Source organism: Micromys minutus, assembly GCF_963924665.1.
Source record: "Micromys minutus genome assembly, chromosome: 21".
NCBI lineage: Eukaryota > Metazoa > Chordata > Mammalia > Rodentia > Muridae > Micromys > Micromys minutus.
Window position 1 is genome coordinate 44,409,307 of NC_137956.1, and position 19,837 is coordinate 44,429,143.

A 19,837-nucleotide genomic window follows, 5' to 3' on the forward strand; every position below is an offset into this window, starting at 1 on the left:
TGGTTGACTGTAATTCCAGCCCCAGGAATCTGATGTCCCCTTGGCCTCCACAGACACCTACACTCATGTGCATGTGTCTACCACACCTGTGCTGCATGCATACACATAATTAAAAAGAAATTCTTAAAAAAAAGATTTATTTATTATATATAAGTACACTGTAGCTGTCATCAGACACACCAGAAGAAGGCATCAGATCTTATTACAGATGGTTATAAGCCACCATGTGGTTGCTGGGATTTGGACTCAGGACCTCTGGAAGAGCAGTCATTACTCTTAAGCACTGAGCCATCTCTCCAGCCCAAAGGAGTCCTTTATAAAATGAACAGTAGACTAGAGTGTCCAGACAGGGTGTCTGTCCTCTTGACACTTGGATTGCACCTTCAAGCTCATGAGTGTTCTTGGGCACAAAGTAGGCTTGGGAAATGGGGTGCTAGGGCTAGCTCTGTCAGGTCGGTGACTCAGGTGGGCTGGGATGGGGGCTGACAGGTAAGAGGAAAGCTGGGATAGAAGGCCATCGGTCCACATTCCCCCTCTCATGTTCTAGAACATTATCCTCTGCTCCCAAGATTCCTGGAAAATGCTGTTGATAAGAGCATCTCGCTGGGAATGGTTGTGGTGATATGGTGACACTCACGGCTGTTCTTGGCTTTTCTGGGCGCCCACTTCCATTTTCTCCCGCTCTTCCACCCAGCGCCTGCCATTTCTGTCTCCTCCCTTCTGGCAGAGCTGCCGCTGCAGGTCACTTTTATTCTATGGTTTTAAGGCAGGATGGAAATGTGATCATGCCCGTCCGTCAGTAAGATAGGAAGAGCTACAGGGCTGGAAAGATGTCTCAGCCTTTAAAGGCCAGGCTCACAACCAAAAATATAAGAAACCCACCTGTAATTATTCTCATCTTCATTAATAAGCTCCAAGATATTCCATGGTGGTAGTAGTAGTAATATTATTATTATACCATAACATCATATTGGAGGAGAACATCTTTTCCCCCTCATGGGGTGGAGTCGAAGGAAGATCAGAAAAATGCTTTTGGCTTAGCAGGCTGCTACTCGTTAGAATTATTTCTTGCTAGAATGGACCAGGCATGTTGGCCCTGAAAGGCGGGCTTTCTTCATATCCACAGCAGCTGGCCACATCTGGCAACAGGAGCAGCTCCTTGGGCCCACACTGTGAACATCTTTTTTTTGAAGTGTGAGCAGAAAGCAACAGACCACATCTCGAGCAGCCTAACTCTGATAATATGACTCGGTCTTGGTCAAATACTGTGAATTATCTTTGCAGGTTAAACGTCACCATTATTATCTGATGTTGGTAAGATTGTTTTGGAGGTGACTTGCAAAGTACTTCCCACACTAGCGTGAGAGCTGCTGTCTGAGTTAGACCCCCACACAAAGAGCCGGGTGGATGCAGCGTGTGTATCTGCAATACCAGCTCTGAGGAGGTGGAGGCAGGTGGATTCCTGGTGCTCATTCAGTCAGCCTAGCTGAATGTGGTGAGCACCAGGTCCACTGAGAGGCCTTGAGGAAGACCAAGTCAAATGGGAGAAAGTCAAAGTGAGAAAGATACTTGACAATTGTTCCTTCCCAGTCTGTGATGACCCTGGTCCTGATGCTGTAGGAAAATGTCTCTCATGTGCAGAGTCAGGCACCTCCTTCAAAACGGACCCCACCATGTGTAACCAGGGGCCCACGTCACAAGAGTTCCCTCACACGACTTAGCGGGCTCTAAGTGTTTGCTTTGGAGACTCTCTGGCGTCACTTTAGCTCTTTATTTCAGAGACCATCCTGGGATGGCATGGGCCCTCGTCACATTCCACAGACCAACTGAAAAATGGGACCCTTGGCTCTTTGCCCTCAGCCAGTGCCAACATAACATGGGCGATTCCACCAAACTCGGCCGAAGAGGAGCACAGCTCACAGCCGGAGCCAGAGGTAAGCCGAGGCCTTTCCCGGCACACCCGTTGCTTGTGTTACTTGTCTAGAAAGTGAGTAAGGACACTTATAACCCGCTCGCTGCTCTAAGAGGGGGCACGTTATCGAAAGCAAGAATCCCTTGGAGAGACAAAATGAGCTCCCTGCCTGCCCGGCACTCTCCCTTGCCCGTCTGTCTGCCTTGCCCATCTGTCTGGCAGCTGGAGCCAGTTTGCTGTTCTACCAGTGAGGAGCCTCCAATTTTGATGGAAATGAACCTCATTTTAACTTGAAGTGGGAGAAATTCTAACTGACCCTAAACGTATCTAAACACGCCCCTTGGCATAATGGGAACAGCTGTATGACATCATACCGCTGCCCTGAATTGTGGCTTCTCCATATGGTTCATGCTGTCCAAGCCCCTGCCTCACCAGCTTGACTCCTGCATGCCTCCAACAGGCGAGGGATGAGACATCCTCGTCTGTGTTCTAAGCAGCAGGTTCAGGCAGCACAGGGACTACCCTGTTCTATCTCAGGACAACCTCGGCAGGTGCTGGCCACCTGCCACACCCCACCACCTGCCACACCCCACCACCTGCCACATCCCACCACCTGCCACATCCCACCACCTGCCACACCCCACCACCTGCCACATCCCACCACCTGCCACACCCCAGCTGCATCCCACCACCTGCCACATCCCACCACCTGCCACATCCCACCACCTGCCACATCCCACCACCTGCCACATCCCACCACCTGCCACATCCCACCACCTGCCACACCCCACCACCTGCCACACCCCACCACCTGCCACACCCCACCACCTGCCACACCCCACCACTGCCACATCCCACCACCTGCCACACCCCACCACCTGCCACACCCCACCACCTGCCACATCCCACCACCTGCCACATCCCACCACCTGCCACATCCCACCACCTGCCACATCCCACCACCTGCCACACCCCACCACCTGCCACACCCCACCACCTGCCACACCCCACCACCTGCCACATCCCACCACCTGCCACATCCCACCACCTGCCACATCCCAGCTGCAAGGGCTCTGCCTCCTGCCCGCCCGCCACAGCTCTGGCCCCCTCCTTCTGCCAGCAGAAGGAACTCTGTCCCTCCTGCCAAATTTATACGGTGTCAAGAATGACACACATGATGTATACATTATAGTTTGATATGTGCGTTCTCTTGAGCCAGGCGAAGGCCAGTTTTAGCCATCTGTTAGGAACAGTTCTTAATGTCCATCCGAATAACTTTAGCCTGGAAACCTGTGGGAAACTCATGATATTCATTTGGGAAGGGCAAAGGGGCAGCTTTCAGCAGAGGATGGCTGTGGTGGCCAATCGCTGTCCCTCTCCGAGCGTCACTGTCCGACACCCTTGGACGATGAGTTAGTGGCCATAGTTTTACAAAAGCAGGAGCCATCTGCTGACGATATCTCGTCACTTCTTCGAGGTGCCTGAGCAGGGTTTGGAGCGAGTAGGGTTGTGAACTGTGGCCTGTCACTCTGCAAGGAGTTTCAGGCTGAGACAGCCATGCAGCCGATGTGGGAGTTCCCACCAGTGTTGGTGACTGTACTGGGAGCCCTGTGTCCTTCAGGAGACTGTGTGGGTTGTTATTTGAGGATGGGTGAATAACTACAAGCATTTTAAAAAAACAACACAATGGGCTGGTCATGGTGGTGCACACCTGTAATCCCAATACTTGGAAGGCGGAGGCAGGAGGAGCAAAAGCTCAAGGGTTAACCTTGGCTACACAGAAAGTTCTAGACTAGCCTAGGCTACATGAGACCTCGTCTCAAAAAGATAAAGAGTATGTTAATTAATTAATTAGCTGGCTTTTTTAAAAAAAGTTACATTCACTTATCATATGTGAGAGAGAGGTTGTGAGTGTGAGCACACGAGTGTGTGAATGCTACAGTGTAGGTGTGGAGGACAGGGAACAATTTTGGGGAGGTATTTTCTTCCTTCCACCTTATGGGTCCCAGAGATTTACCTTGGGTCCTTGGGGTTGGCAGTAACCACCGAGCCATCCTTCGGTTCCCATGATGCTTTGTTTTTATGTTCTCATTCCCAGCTGTGTTTTCAGGTACAGGTTCTCGGAGACTGGAGCCTAGTAAACATGCTAGGGAGGTCTGGGGTCTCCATGTTTTGTTGTATGGCCCCCTGTATGTTTCTTCTTCCCTTCCCAGGCACCTGTGTCCCCTGCCCCCTAAAGGTTGAGGCCAGCCTATTGTTTCAATTTAAGGTTTTAGTCTTTTTTATGCCACCCATCGTAGCATTGGCAGAAGACAGTATGCATTGTTTCTGCTCCTGCGGCTGGCGAGATGTCTGCCACCAAACGTGATGTCCTGAGTTCATCCCCAGGACTCACAAGGTAGTCAGAGAAAACCAACTCTCCCAAATTGTACTCCGACTTCCACATGGAACATACAGATTTTTTTTTTAGGATTAAATAAAGGACCTGTGTGTGTGTGTGCCCATGCATGTGTGTGCCCGAGGAGGCCAGTAGAGGGCGCCAGATCCCCTGAAGCCAGGGTTATGGGTAGTTGTTAGTCTCCTGACAAGGATGCTGGGAACCAAACTCAAGTCCTTCCAGGGAGCAGCGAGTGTTTTGTGCTGAGCCATCTCTCCAGCCCTGCAAAACAAACAAACAAAAAAAACCAAAAATAAGCAAACAACAACAACAAAAAACAAAAAAAATACACACACGAAAACAAAACAAAAAAAAATTACTAAGTCTAGCTTTTACAAAGAATCTGAAAAAGAAAAGGTCTGGCCACTAACCTGAACGAGCTGTTGATTTCTGGCTGTTGCTATCGCCTTCATCCTTTTGGGAGAGCGATGTAAGATGTAGTCATGGGACCCCTTGGAGTGGTGGGGTGGGGTGGTGCTGGTTTTTAGAGATAGAATTAAAGCTCTCTCGTAAAGGCTTCCTCGTTTTTTTCCTCTGTGACAACCCTGACAGATAACTCTCAAAATCCAGATGGCCAGCGGTTAGAAAGTAGTCTTCTTTTTGGGTCAACATTCTTTCTCCCCCCATTCCTCTTACTAGTTGAAGCAGCTAGCAAAACCCACCTAATAGTTCTCCTGTCTGATGAAGCACGTTGCCTCATCCTACAGTATCAGGAGAAACCAACTCCAGGAGGAGCGAAGGGCAGTTTCTCCAGGCTAGACCGCTCCTTTCCTTCCTCACCTGTGTTGGTAGAGAGAACGAAGTTACTTCCGTGAGTGGTCCTCATCGAAGAACTAATTTAAGGGGCTAGGGAGATGGTCCACTTGGTGATGTCGTCACTGAGGCACGAGGACCGCAGTTTGGGTCCCCAACGCCCATGTGAGAGCTGGTTTGGTGGTGCACATCAGTATTTCCGGTGCGGTGGTGCTGGGCGGTTGGAGACTGCAGGACTGTGGGTTCGCTGGCCAGCCTGTGTACCGTTGGTGTGTCCAAGGTCCAGTGAAAGACTGGCTCAGAAGAATAATGTGGGAAGCACCCGGGGAGCCACCTAACACCAGTCTGTGGTGTCCACGTGTGTGTGCACGCAGGAACACACTCCCATGCTCCAGAACTCTGTTCAAGGGTTGTAGTTATGTGTGTTAGTTCAAGGAAAACATCTTCTTGATTATGGCTTTGGTCATCCACTCTTGTCTTCCAGAATCATAATTAGGATGCAAACACATGCCCGTCCCCTTCACTGGTTCCTGGCTCACCATAAAACAACTTATCTATGGAGAAAACACATGCATTTTCTTTTTTACATTTATTTAGTGTATGTTGGGGGGGGTGGGTCGAGTGCCCTGTGTAAAGGTAAGAGGACAGTTTGCATTAGTCAGGTTTTTCCTACTGCCACATGGGTCCAGGGATTTGAACTCAGGGCATTTGGCTTTGTGGCAAGCACCATTGCTCTGTGAGCCATTGTGCTGGCCCACACACGCATTTTCAAATTGAGTTTGCTTACTTTTCAGCAGAACCAAAGCTCAAAGAAGGGCATATGTCAAATCTAGGCTCTAGAAGGGAGTGTGGTGGGCTTTGATGTGGAATCCAGTGATTAAAGGCTAGAATTAAGTGTGCTTCCATCGTGAAATGAGTTAGGGTCCTGGTTTTATTAATCAGGAGAACAAATTTACAGGTTTGTAACACTATTTGAAATTCAAATTCAGTCCGTAGAAGGTTTTACTCTGCCTCCCCTATCTAGGAGCAGTGTGTTTGGGGGCAGGCAGCTGACGTTGAGGCTCTTTGCCTTTGCTCTGTCTGTCGTTTTCCCTGGGTGGACGTAATGAGACAGCTGTGTGTGCAGACAGGACAGATGGAGGAAGCGGTTCCTTCCGGGTAACTTAGTGAACCAGATTTTACCGAGGTTACTTACAGAGCAATGCCTGAAGGGGCCGTTTATTATCTCAGCTCTAGTCGGTTCTGCAAGGTGGTCCTACTGTGTGTTTCCAGGACTGAGTGAAATCTGTGTATGGCAAGGTACTCCTGGCTACCACCAGACTTCAGCTTCTCCCTTCCCACAGACTATGGGGGAAATTCCAGTCCTTGGGGTCCACTGTGTGGATCATCTGGTGGCCACAGGGAAGGAAGGGCACCTGCCTCTCGAGAAGATCATCCCCAGCAGGGCAGCGATTAAATCATCTCTTTTTACTTTCTGAAATTTAGGTTTTGGATAAGGAACAGAGAGGTAGATAAAACCAAGCCTTTGGGGTTTAAATATCCTGACGCCGCGTTTTAAATAATGACAATTAAGCTTGTACTTCATGTGAAAGTAATAATTTCCTCGTAGCCTTCTGCCAACTCGGTGGCTGTGGTTTATAAATCCATCGACTGCAGACGGCTTACAGCTCTTGGTTCCGGTCGTAAGCACTGAGCAGCAGTGAGAAACACAGGATGAGGGCCTTTGTCTGTGTCTTTTTGTCTCCGTCCAACTGGCAGCATGAAGACTGTTGGGATACACAGAACTATCTGGTTGTTTAACAGATCTGAAAATCATTAGGGGAAGAAAATAATTTCCCAATGGCATTTCCATGCCGATGTTTCTCTGGGACTCATTATAGCATATCTATAACACGTGGGCAGATGGTATTATATATACCATATTTTTACCCTACATATTAACAGCAGTAAAAATTGAGCTGGGCCCAGCGAGGGGCTTGGCAGGGAAAAGCGTGACTCTCGGAATCGATGGCGGGAGGTGAAAGGCAACCGTGGAAATTTCTCTCTGACCTCAGCACGCGCGCCTGCACCAACGCATGCACGGAATAATGGTAAATCATTGACAAGGCAAGTCTGGCTGTGAGACATAGCTTGGCGGTTAAGAGCCCTTGCTATGAAACCACGAGGACCTGAGTTTGAATCCCAGCACCCTCAGAGTGAGGCACACCTTTAGCCCAGTCTGGGTGACGGGAAAACAGAGAGCATCTGGAACCTGTTGGCTGCCAGCCCCGCAGGAAAAAACACAGGTTGTAGTTCCAGGGAGAGACCCTGCCTCAAGGGAATAAGGTGGAGAGAGATGGGGACACCTGATATCTTCTGCACACACCACACCACATAGTACACACAGGCCCACACACCACACCACACAGGCCCACAGACCACATACAGGACCACACACCACACCACACAACACACACAGGCCCACACATACCACACCACACAGGCCCACAGACCACATACAGGACCACACACCACACAGCACACACAGGCCCACATAACACACATAGAACCACACACCATGCATGGACCACACACTAAAAATAAAAAACTTTTGAGTCCAATGAAAACATTCTAAATTTAATGCTACCCCATTGTTAATAATACTTGTTTTGCCTTAACTTCATTATATATATATATTCATTATATATTTATATTATCATAAGAATATATATTAGATATTAAGATGTGACATTTTATAATAAGATGTATATTATCTACTAGCAATTAATTACTGTTGATTAACAACCTTGTCATCTAATAATGGAAGCAGGCCATCTCAACACAGATAGAATATTAGTATATTTCTTATGGAGCTAAGGTCAGAAACTACACAAAACTGCCTCTGCATACTAGACCAGGCTTTTAAGTTTTAACCTTTTGAATATACATTTTAAGTTTTCCAAGCAAAAATCATTGTAGAAGCGTCTCTGAGAACTCGATGAAAATCATTATTTTTAAAAATTGAATTGCCCCTTCACTGCGGAGAATTGGTTCTCCCTTTTCTTGGTAGCTTCAGTGACAGACCGTTTCCATTGCCCGTTGCATAGAGCCATACCAAAGCTGATCCGGCTTCTTCATGCTGCTGGGCAGAGTGAGCACCCATCACGGAGAGAAAATATCACACGGATATAAAGATCTTTGACAAACATATCCACTCATGATTATGATTTGATGTGTATCGTAGCTTTAATGATAAAATCTTATGTTGGGGCCGGAGAAAACTATGTGGCTAGGGGTGTTGCTGTTCTTGCAGAGGACCTGGGCTAGCAAGTACCTGAATCTCCAGCTCCAGGAGATCTGATGCCCTTTCTGGTCTCTGAAGGCACAAATGCACATAGCCACACACACACACATACACACACACACACACACACACACACACACACACACACACACACAGAGTGGGGGCAAGAGAGGGAGAGAGGGAGAAATTAAATATAGCTCTAAATGTTTATAATTAGAAGTATAAAAATATTCCCGGAAAAGCAATAATCTAATAAAATGGGTTTTTTAAAGAATAAGGTCTCACTGTGTAAACCTGGGTGGCATAGGTGGTACTCGTAGACCAGGCTGACATCAAACTCAGAGACTTTTCTGTCTCTGTCTCCTAAGTACTGGCTGTCTTTGAACTCACTGTGTAGATCAGGCTGACATCAAACTCTTAGAGATCCACCTGCCTCTGACCCCCCCCCCCAAGTGCTGGGATTAAGGGGTGCTCCAGCACATCTGGATCATAAAAGGATTTCTAAAATACCATTTTCAGGTATTTTGACTTTATATCTATAATTATATATTGAGTTACTTATATTTCAGAAAACTTATTCTTGGCAACCTCCATAAATCAAGAAAAGGTTACAAAGCAATTATAAAAAGATTCTTTGTATTACTTTTCCAAATGTACTTAAAACCATGCATCTTGATTAGCATAAAACATTTTTATGTCTTGTTTTCTATTGCCTTTGACTACTAAGGGGAAAATGTAAAATTTAATTTCTTTTTAGAATCTGTTTTAGAAGAAAATCCTTACCAAAATTTATGTAGCAAATAAAAACTTTTGTTACTTAACCAACTTTTATCGCATGCCTTAATGAATACTGTTTTACGTAAACACTAAGTGTACTATGAAGTCTTTAGTCTTGATGATTATTGTCCCTCTAGAGGACTTCCTTCAGAAGATCAGATATCCCTTAATGGTGTGTTCAGAACATTTTAATGTTCTGTGAAGCGCATTCGGTGTGCTCAATATTTCATTTAAATAGATTTTTAGGAAGTCTAAGAGTATGGAAGTTTATATTGTAGGAAAGTATAGCTCTATCACACCAACGAAACAGTAAGCCCAAATTATCTTTATGACAAAGATACGTTAAGCTCCTCTGTTTTTATGTTTCATTGTAAATTGTGTTTCTGGGTTTTAAACTGGCCTACCTGGGGCTGACGAAATGGATTAGTGAGCAAAGGTGCTTGCTGTCAAGCCTGAGGACCTGAGTTCAATCCCAGGTCTTCCAGAAAGTTGTTCTCGGATCTCTGAATGACATTACATGCCTGTGACCCACAAGGATGCACACAAGATAAATACATTCTGGGATAGGTTTGGTGGTGTGTGCTTTTAATCTCAGAACTTGGAAGGCAGAGGCACCAGGTGGATCTCTGTGAGTTTGAGGCTAGCCTGGGCTACATAGTGAGTTCCGGGCCTGCCAGTAGGACCCTGTTTTGATTTTTAAAAAGTGTTCTTAATTAAGATTTATAAAAACACTTCAGTGGCCTCTCAGGCTCAGAAGCCACTGTTTAAATCCCTGCATTTCATTTAGGCTTGGGTAAAGTAAGGACCTTAAACGACCCATTTCTCTAGGAGATGGCGTGAGGAGAAAGAGGTCTAAAGTTGAAAATTGTTTACATATAAGCTTGCATGTACAGACATCCACACAAAAATGTTTCAATAGACATGCCAATCAATACTTGCAGTGTTAAGTTAACCTGAGACAGAGGAAGGGGGATCAACTTAAATTTATGACCAGCCTGGAGTCCGGAATGAGACCTTATCATAGAAAATATAAAAAATCAGTCTGGAGAGATGGCTCAACAGTTGAGAGCACTGGTTGCTCTTCCAGAAGTCCTGAGTTTCATTCCCAGCAACCACATGGCAGATCTGATGCCCTCTTCTGGTGTGTCTGAAGACGGCTACAGTGTACTCATATAAATAAAAATTAATAAAAAATTTAAAAAAATAAAAAAAAATCTCTGTATGCAATAAAATGGAGTCAGAAACACAGACCAATAGACTAACGTGCAAGAACAACTGAAAATGCCTTAAGGCCATGAAAGAACAGACAGCACTCCCCCTGGGAGCCTCTGGAACTTGGTACACTCCATGCCTACGCAGATTACAGAGATGTCTCCAAATGTATATTCAGGTTGAAATGCAGACAGTTTGACTCCCTGGGAGCATTAATCCCTTAGCCTTAATCCCACAGTGTGGGTGGACTGGCTGGAATCAGGCAGCTATGGGTTCAGAGAGAAACCCTGCCACAGTAAAGCGGAGAGAGCAGCTAGGGGTGCAGAGATGACTCCCTCCCGGGTTAAGAGCACCAGCTGCTCCTACAGAGGCCCCGGGTTCAACCCCCAGCGCCATGTGGTGACCCTCAACCACCTGTAATTCCAGTTCCAGGGGATCTTCTGACCACCATGAGTACTGGGCATGCCCACGGCATGTACGAAGACAAAAAACACATATAAATTAAAACAATAACAACAACAAATAATAATAATAGTAATAATAATAGTAATAGTAATAATAATAATAATAATAATAATGGACCAATGGAAGGAGATCCCCAATATCTAGAACAGAAGAGTTAACCAGGAACGTTTGAAATTACAAAACTAAAGTAGTCTTTATAGATAAGATTAGGTCAAAATATAAAGGTTCCCCCATGTTTTCTTTTTCTTGCTTGGCCAATTCACCAATAATGCATTATAGTTTTCTCCCCTGAAGAAGGGAGGAAAAGTGAAGGCACTGGGATAAATATAAAATCCTAGTGGCGCGAAGATTTTCCAGATAACTCGTCTGCAGGGCTCAGTCTCCACAGGAAGCCTCCCAACAACTGTGTCCTTGCTGGCCATGGTTCCTTGAGGGAAATGGAGAGGACCAGTGTCCCCCGGGGACCTTGGGGTGCTTGTCCTCAGCTGCCCCACTGAAGCTGAGCATCCAGGTCCATCTGTGCCGTCTTCAGCCTCCCTGCATTTCCAAATAGAACCGGGGAATCGAATTTGGCAAAGAAGTAGTATCCTGCTTGGTGGCGGCGCATTTGCCAAGTGTGGATAAGGCCCTGGTTGAGCCCAAGAACTGAAAAGTGAGATTTTTTGTTTTCCACTTCCTCCATGAATAATATGAAGAGACAATAAAGGGTGGTGCTGCGTCCATTTTGAGGAACAAATATTTGGTTCTCAGAGTAGCTCACACTTTAAAAGCATTAGGAGACCAGTAAAAGCATCGTAGCCAAGGATGACCCTGAACTTGTGAGGCTACTCCTCCCGTGTGTTAGAAGGGGACAAGCTGCTGACCATGCCGGGGGATCGAACCCAGGGCCTCATGCACACGGAGCATCACCAGGCCTACAGGATTCGAATGACATCATGACCTGATTGATGGGTTTCTTACCTGAGGGCGTGGCCAAGTCCCTGCCATTGCTTTGGGAGATGGCTCTCCATTCACGCTTCACCCCCAAGACCCTCTTTCTCCCTGCTCTCTCTCCTTCCCTCCTTTCCGAGCCCTCTGGGCCAGGCGTTGCTTTAGTGAGAGGACAAACTCCGTGGCCGGCAGCATGTGTCTGGGCGACTTAATGGAGTTTGTCGTGGGGTCAAGTGAATCTTCGGGGACTGTTCATCATGTCACCTCTGTGCCCCCTGCCCTTGGGACAGTGTAGCTTTGTGACGTAAGCACCCATCAGAGTGCTGGGAACACAGTCACCGTGGATTTTGTCCATTGTGAGCTGCTGCCTTACCAGAGAGCCAGGCATCAAGGAGAACAGTTTCTGGTCCCTGGCTGCAGTCCCCAGAGGAGTAAGCGCCCTAATGCTGGCGAATGACAAGGGCTTTTCAGTTGCCCACTGAATACGGTGTCCTCAACCCCCCATTCTCCCCTCTCTGTTTTTCCTCCGTCTCAGTCCTGTGGCGTGGAACACAGCTGCGAACAAGAGGGGAAGCTCGGAAGAGACTGTAGCGATGTGGTAGGCAACATTTCCTATTGTCTGGTACCCTTCCCCTAACCCCCTCCGTACAGCCCCCAACCTCACCACATTCTCCTTACCCTCGCTGGCCTAGACCTATTGGGCCGTGGCAGCAGACAGGAGAGCCTCTCACCAGCTGAGTAGCTCGCATTTTTACTTGTCCGCGATGAATAAGTATTCCCAAAGTGACATATAGGCTGGCTCTCGTCACGTTCGCTTTTCAAAGATGGAAAGCCGGCACTCAGCAATTTATGATCTCGGGGAAAGAACATTATGGGAGAAAGGAGCCAAGTGTTTTTCCGTCTGAACTGCAGGCTTTGCCTGATTCAATCAATGAATGCTTGCACCCCCCTCCCCCAACTTTTGCAGTTTGAATTGTGTTCTGTAGCATTGCAGGACCTCTCTGGGTGCCAATTCGTAATTACAAATTTGTGGCATTGAGTTAGCTGGGTGCACATAGGCAGGAAGCAGTGTGTGTGTGTGTGTGTGCACATATGTGTGAAACACAGTGAACTGGGTACTATTCCGAGTTTAGCAGGTGTTGATCATAGCATGTGGAAATAGTAACAAAACAGTTAAATACCATCTAGTGATTTAGTGTCCGCACACATCGATGGTGTGTGCCATAGCTCAGAAGACAACGTGCAGAACTCAGCTCTTCCACATGGATCTCTGCGGATGACTTGGCAGCTAGTGCTTTTTCTGGCTGTGCCATCTTGCCAATCCCAGCATGGCCTTGTCTTAGAGTTTGCACACCCTCTCTTCGTTGCCAGTCCTATCCCCTCCTCTTTGGGACCATGTCTTGCTCTGCAGGTGGTATTGTTGGAGCTGAGTTGGGGGCTGGGCTCTGTGGAGTCATCAGGGGTCATGGGATGCTCTCTGTCACTGACTCCTCCCTTCTCGGATGTGTATTGACTCCAGCCCCTTACCCCTGGGTCCTTTCTTCGGTTTCTCACCATCTGCCGCTTCGGTGACATTTACACACCGTCCTCTCTGTGTGTCTGCACATGGGTGCACATAGGTATTTGAGTAGCTGTGTGTAGGTGTGTGTGGAAGTCAGAAGACATCCTCAGGAATCATTCTCCCGGTGCTATTCACCTTGCTTCCTGAGACAGCATCTCTCATTAGTCTTGATCTCACCTAGTAGCTGAGGCTGGCCAGCCAGGGAGCCCCTGGGGGTCTACCTGTCTCTGCCTCCCCAGCTCTAGGATTCTAAGTCCACACCACAACGCCTGACTTCTTTTCTTTTTTTTAAATGTGGGCACTGGGGCTTATTTCTCAGTCCTCGGGGTTGCAGAATTAGCACATTACCAACTAAGCCATCCCTCCCCTGCTCTGACTTCTGTATTCCTTCCTCTTTATTGGCTCTCACAGTCCTAACCAAGAGTTTTGTCACTGATATGGGTAAGATGCAGAAGTCAGCTACCCGGAGGCCTTTGCATTCACACACACACACACACACACACACACACACACACACACACACACCACTCGCACCATTCATTCTAATGGTGGAAGGAAAGAGCCAGCTTCCATCAAAGGCTGAAATCTCAATTATGAAGATATTTTACCCTGCAAATAGACAAACACAGGAATGACCTTCTTTTTGGAAAGGGTGTCTTGGATTCCAGATACCTGCTTTCCAATCAGGTGTGTATCCCAGTACACAGGGCCAGCTTGTCGTTTGGCTTTAGAAGAAGTACACTGTGTAATTCAGACAGAACGAGGCCTTTGGGCGAAGTATACCTTTCTCATGCCGGTCAGTTCCACGTATTGCCGTAGGAGAAGAGATGGAAGTGTGTGAAGGAGCTATTCTGTGTGTCTGCATCCTTGAAGTTCCAGGATGCTGACTTCTGTTTTAGCATTAAACTGTTGCTCAGAATGGTGTCTCTTACAGAAACCATCACTGTGAGGATGTGGTCGCCCATTGGAGGCATTGTTCTATGGGGCTAGTGAACGGGGGCTCTTAGTGTCCTACAGAAGTGACGTCACTCTCATGGGCTCTGAGCAAGAAATGGCAGAGGTTATATAAACTCAAGTTCTTGCCCCACAACAGCTGCGTGTGTGTTTGCATGTGTGTAGGTGCAAGTACGTGTATGTGCAGGCATGTATGGTCATGTATGTGGGGTCATAGACTGGCATCAGGGGTCTTCTTTAGTCGTAGTTTACCTTATATATTGAGGCAGGCTCTCAGTTGAACCCAGAGCTCAATGAGTGGAGTCTAGCCAGCCAGCTTGTTGTGGAGATCCCCTCTCCCATCCTCCCAAGGACCAGAATTGCGTATGGCTGTCTAGCTGCCCAACATTTCAATCATGGGTGCTGGGGATTCGAACTCCAGTCCTCACTCTTTTGCTGCAAGCCTTTATCCTCTGCTCTAGCCCCTGAGCTCTCACCAGCCCTCACAACACCCTTTATTTTGTAATCTTTGAGAGCACGGCTCCTTAACGAAGCAGTTGACCCATGGAACATAAGACTCCATGTGACAGCCTGGTAGTTTCTACCTTGGAGAAGTATACACCTGACAGGAGAGTCAGGAGTTCAGGGCTAGGCTCGGGCACATATCAAGTTTAAGGCTACGTGGTAACAGTCGAAAGGACAGGGCCTGTTTGATATAATTTGGACCCTTCACGGTGTTACAAAGCCCCTTGTCATCCTTATAGGGCATATGGGTGAACAGTAAAATAATCGTCTGTCTGAAGATGTAGGAACAAAGCATCAATCCCTGTCTTCTGACATGCGTTTGGGTATAGAATTGTCTCTTTGGGGTGTTTCTAGGTGAGGGATTATCATGGCGGTTGTCTTTCTCCTCTTCTGTGTACAGAGGCTGACAGGGCACTTTGAGGCCAAACCCATTCATGCCTGCCTTGGAATGTGAGCGTGCACTTGATAAGAGGCCACAGCCCCAATTCTCCATCATGAGGCCCCACATTTCCACTCAGCAGTAACCCAACCTTATTTGAACTGCTCTTTGGCCTCTTTATTGTGGATATTAAGCGGACTGGACATTCTAGGCTTCCCGGGGCTCAGTAGTCTGACAGCTATAACCAGTGCCACCTACCACCTGTTTCGTAGGGTGTTCGCCATCCAAGGGCTTCTGTCCTAGCTTCTTTCTGTTGCTTTGATGAACCACACCACGAAAAGGCAACTTGGGGAAGAAACGGTTTGTTTGCCTTCTACCCCCAGTCTACCATCGAAGGAAGTCAGGGCAGGAACTCAAGGCAGCAGTCCAAAGCAGAAACCACGAAGGAACACTCTTGTTGGCTGGCCCACAGTAGACTGGGGCCCTCCTACATCAATTAAGACCAACCTGATGAAGGCTATTACTCAACCGAGACTCTCTCAAGTGATCCTGGGGTGCACTGGCTGATACAGCTTTATTTACTAACATAGGCCAACATGGTTCCTCCAGCATCGTTTTCGCATTTGTCATAGAGGCTGTCTGGTTTTCCTTGTCTCGCTGGCTTCTCTGAGATTTCCTCTCCCTCCTCCATAGGCCAGTGGGCAGTGTAGATCCGCCCCCTCCCACACACGTGGGCAGCCCTAGCTGATGTCACAGGTGGGTGCAGCTGAAAAATTCAGAGTGCAGAGAATTTTTAGTGACTTGCATGGACACCGTCTCCTTGGCTTTTCCAGTCTTCCTTTTGCCCTTGCCTTGTAGCCCTTTCATAGGTCTGGAGAGCCAGGGTGCCTTGCTTCAGCAAGCTGACCTCCCTCTTCCCCACTTTTTTTTTTTTTTTTTTTTTTTTTTTTTTTTTTTTTGATACGGGTCTCAAATGCCTGTGCTGACCAAGTTGACCTTGAATTTCTCATCTCCTGACAGTTAGACACTACCACGCCTGGCTTACTCTGTGCTGGGGACCGAACCCAGGGCTTCTTGCATGCCAGGCAAACTCTCTACCACTAAGCCACACCCACAGTTCCCGCCTCTTTCATCTGCAGCTCTGATTCTCCAATGCCTTGTAACCCCAAATCCACAGTCTGGCTTGGGGGACATGGACACCCAAAGCCTTTTAAAGTGTGCAAGGTTGCTCCTGTTCTCCAGCACACTGATGTACCGTGCCAGTAAAGCCAGACTCGACCCTGGCTCAGAAAGGAGTCTCAGTGAATGTCTTCCCTTGGAAAGCAGTCAGCTCAGCTCAGCTGGACTTGTTATGAGAAGAAAGGAAAAGAAGAAGAAAGAAAAAGCCATTTCTGATTACTTTTCTTTTACACAGTGACGTTCTTTTCAAAGTTGTTCCTCCGCCTGCCATTGCTTAGCAGACTCCTCGACAGCCCCTCCCTCTGATGGCCTCATGTTAACCTAGATACAAAACTGTAACTCCCTCTGACAGTTCATACTACTTGCCTTTGGCAGGGGAAGGGAGGGTTTTTAAAGCTCAGCTAATCCGGGGCTTGTCCAGCATCCAGAAAGCCCTGGGTTGGATCCCAGCACTGTATACACTGGGCATGCTGGCATAGGCCTGTCATCCTAGCAGTGCAGAGGTGGAGACAGGAGAAGTTCAGCACCATCCACAACTACATCATGAGCTGAGACCAGCCTGGGCTATTAACCACATTAATCAGCTCTAGCGTGGAACTTGTAGGGAGTCAGGGGTGAAAACAGTTGCAACCCTTGCCTCTAGAGGGGCTACTGTGTGACTCACCTGATAGGTTAAACAGAAAACCCAGCTCGCTAGCATTTGTTCCTTTAAAAGAAAAAAGGAAAAACAACTTTTTACCCTATAGATAATGTCCTATGGCTTCTTCATTTTTAAATATTTTTTTTTGACAAGGTCTTACTGTGTCACTCTGGTTAACCTGGAAGTCCCTAGGTAGACCAGGCTGGCCAACCAAAGAACTCACAGAGAGGTACCTGCCTCCCCCTCCCAAGTGCTAAAATTAAAGGCATGTGTCACCGTCCCTGACTTTCCCACCCTCCATGGCCTTTAGCAGTATATGCCAGCTCTCCATACGACACCTGTGCTCATCCACGCAACTACTAAGCTTTCTCTGGTCCATAGCTTCCTGACTCGTGGGTCCCACTTTATTCAACCTCAGTGATTTCATCGGGCTCCAGGAGAACTGAGGTGTCCTGTTTTCAGGTCATTTGCACGCTAACCTTTCCTCCACAGATAGAATTTCCAGCAACCGGACATAGGTAAAGTCCATGTGACACACACACACCAGGTTGATGAATAACAGAGTGTGCTGAGAGAAAGTGGATGCTCTCCGGCCCTGTGCCAGGGTCTCAGTGCCCCTCACCCCTCACCAGCAGAGAACAGATGTCAAAGCCAGACCTGGTAGTTGAAGCCTCTGGGAGGCTTGGGCAGGAGAACGGTTGGAAGTTTGAGACCAGCCTGGACCCTCGTTCAAAACACAGCAGCAGATAGACAGGTAACAAGGATGTTTTCTCCCCTCCGAAAACTAACGCAGAGGAATTAACTTTGTCACTGTCTTTTTAGGGGAGAAACAATATCTTGTTTTTAATGTACATTTTTATATTATTATTAAAGTCTTAGGCCGACTCTCACATTTTTACTAGCTGTTGATTTTGTTCGTTTTCTAGCTTTTTAATGTCTATTTATTTATTTGGCAATACCGGGGCTCAAACCCCAAGTCTCACAGAGCTACAGCTATAGGCCTTGTCTTTGAACTCCCTTGTATTCTTTCCCAATCTGTTATATTCTGGTTGATGTTTCCTAAGAATTCTTGTAATTGTTTTTTAAAGTATTTTATTTTATTATGTGTATTTCTATTTTGCTTGCATGTATGGCTGTGTAGTATGTATTCCTGGTGCTATGGAGGCCAGAAGGGGGCGCCAGATGCCCTAGAACCAGGGTTACCATTTTGAGTGGCCATGTTGAGCTGGGAACTGAACCCAGGTCCTTTGGAAGAACTGCAAGTGCTCTTAACCACTGAGCCATCTCTCCAGACCCTGGATTACAGTTAGACCTTAAAATCTTCTGCCTTCCCCTCAGAGAGAGTGATAATCTCCATCTTTTCTGTTGCTGATACTGTCACTGCACCTCAGTGGTGGTGTTGAGGATACTTGGAGCTGCCTCACACATTCCCCCTTGAGATGTTCACTGAGCGAAGCATCTGAGAGCAGGGGGAAGCGGCAGGGAACAGGCCTGCCCACACCAGCCTGTAAAGCATGGCCTCGCTTGGGTTTAATGGCAGTGAGGTAACATGAAAAAATGTGAATGACTGTAATTACTCTCCTACATTGTTTGTTCAGCCTACATTTGAATAAAATGGCAGAGAAACCTGAATATCCTCATCACTGGGACCTAGGAAAATATACACGTATGATGCAAATTAAAAAGCAAAGAAAACTCCTGCCATTCAAGACACACAGTATTGAGTGGAGTGTTGACATTTAGAGTCATGATGGCATTATTGGGGTTGTTTTGTTTAAGGGTGCTTCCTTTTCTTTCTTTTTTTTTCTTTTCTCCTTTTCCCCCTGCAAAGCACCGGGGTTTGGGAGCTCCAGGATCCAGGCAAAGAGCTGAGTGTGGCAGCGTGTGCCTGTAACCCTAGTCCTGGGAAGTGTGAGACAGGTAGGCCCCTGGGGTGGGGGTGGGGCATCCAGTTTGTGTAAAACGAGCCTTGGGTTGACTGTGAGAGACCCTGCCTCATAAACTGAGGTGGAGACTGAGATATTAACACAGCTTCAAACCTCCATCTGTACACAGGTGAGCATGTACATGTGTGTACATACAGCACAAATACACATACATACCACACATACACACATACCACACACACCACACACATCATACACAGACAAACACCACACACATACCAAATATACACACATACACATCACACAAACACATACAGACATATATACATACCACACACACCACCCACACACAGGCAGACACATACACACAGACACACATACAAACACACAAACCACACACAAACACATTCAGACACACATATGTCCACACACAGATACCACACACACATACTACACACAAACACATACAGACATATAATACATAACACACACACATGAGCACACACATACATGTGTACCCCTCTGGAGTTTATTTCCCCCCAATGCTTTTTCCTTGGTTTGTTAATGTTTCTGGAAATATGCATGAGAAACTAGGGCAGGAGGCTTGCCAAAAGTTTTCAGGGCCGGCTTGCACTTCACAGTAAGTTCCAGACCAGCCCGGGCTGCATAGCAGGACCCATTTCCCAAAAACGAAGAAAGCAAAGGAGAGAAGATGGAAAATAGAGAGGGAGGAGAATGGAAAGGAGAGGAAAGAAAGACGGAAGGAAAGACATGCTGAATCAGTCTGGTGACAGCAGGGCCATCTTTAAGAAATGGACGGTCACCCGCATTTAGTCTCACTGTGCCTGTGGTTCATGGTCAGTTCTCAATTTCGGGAGGCATTGGGGGTCCCACGTCTTTAAGCAGGATTTACATATACTTGATTTTGCTCCTTGAGAACAGGCTGCTCCCAAATTACATAACCC

At 47.2% G+C, this 19,837-nt stretch overlaps 1 protein-coding gene across 1 annotated transcript in view; it reads left to right on the forward strand.

Moving 5' to 3' along the window:
* Positions 1 to 19,837, forward strand: part of OSBPL10 (oxysterol binding protein like 10) — a gene marked incomplete at its 5' end in the record, with an annotated part of 222,325 nt that overhangs the window by 171,068 nt on the left and 31,420 nt on the right. The window contains one exon of the mRNA XM_080934693.1: positions 1,780 to 1,934. Within this exon, the coding sequence (XP_080790819.1) occupies positions 1,780 to 1,934 (155 nt within the window). The remainder of the gene's footprint in view (positions 1 to 1,779; positions 1,935 to 19,837) is intronic.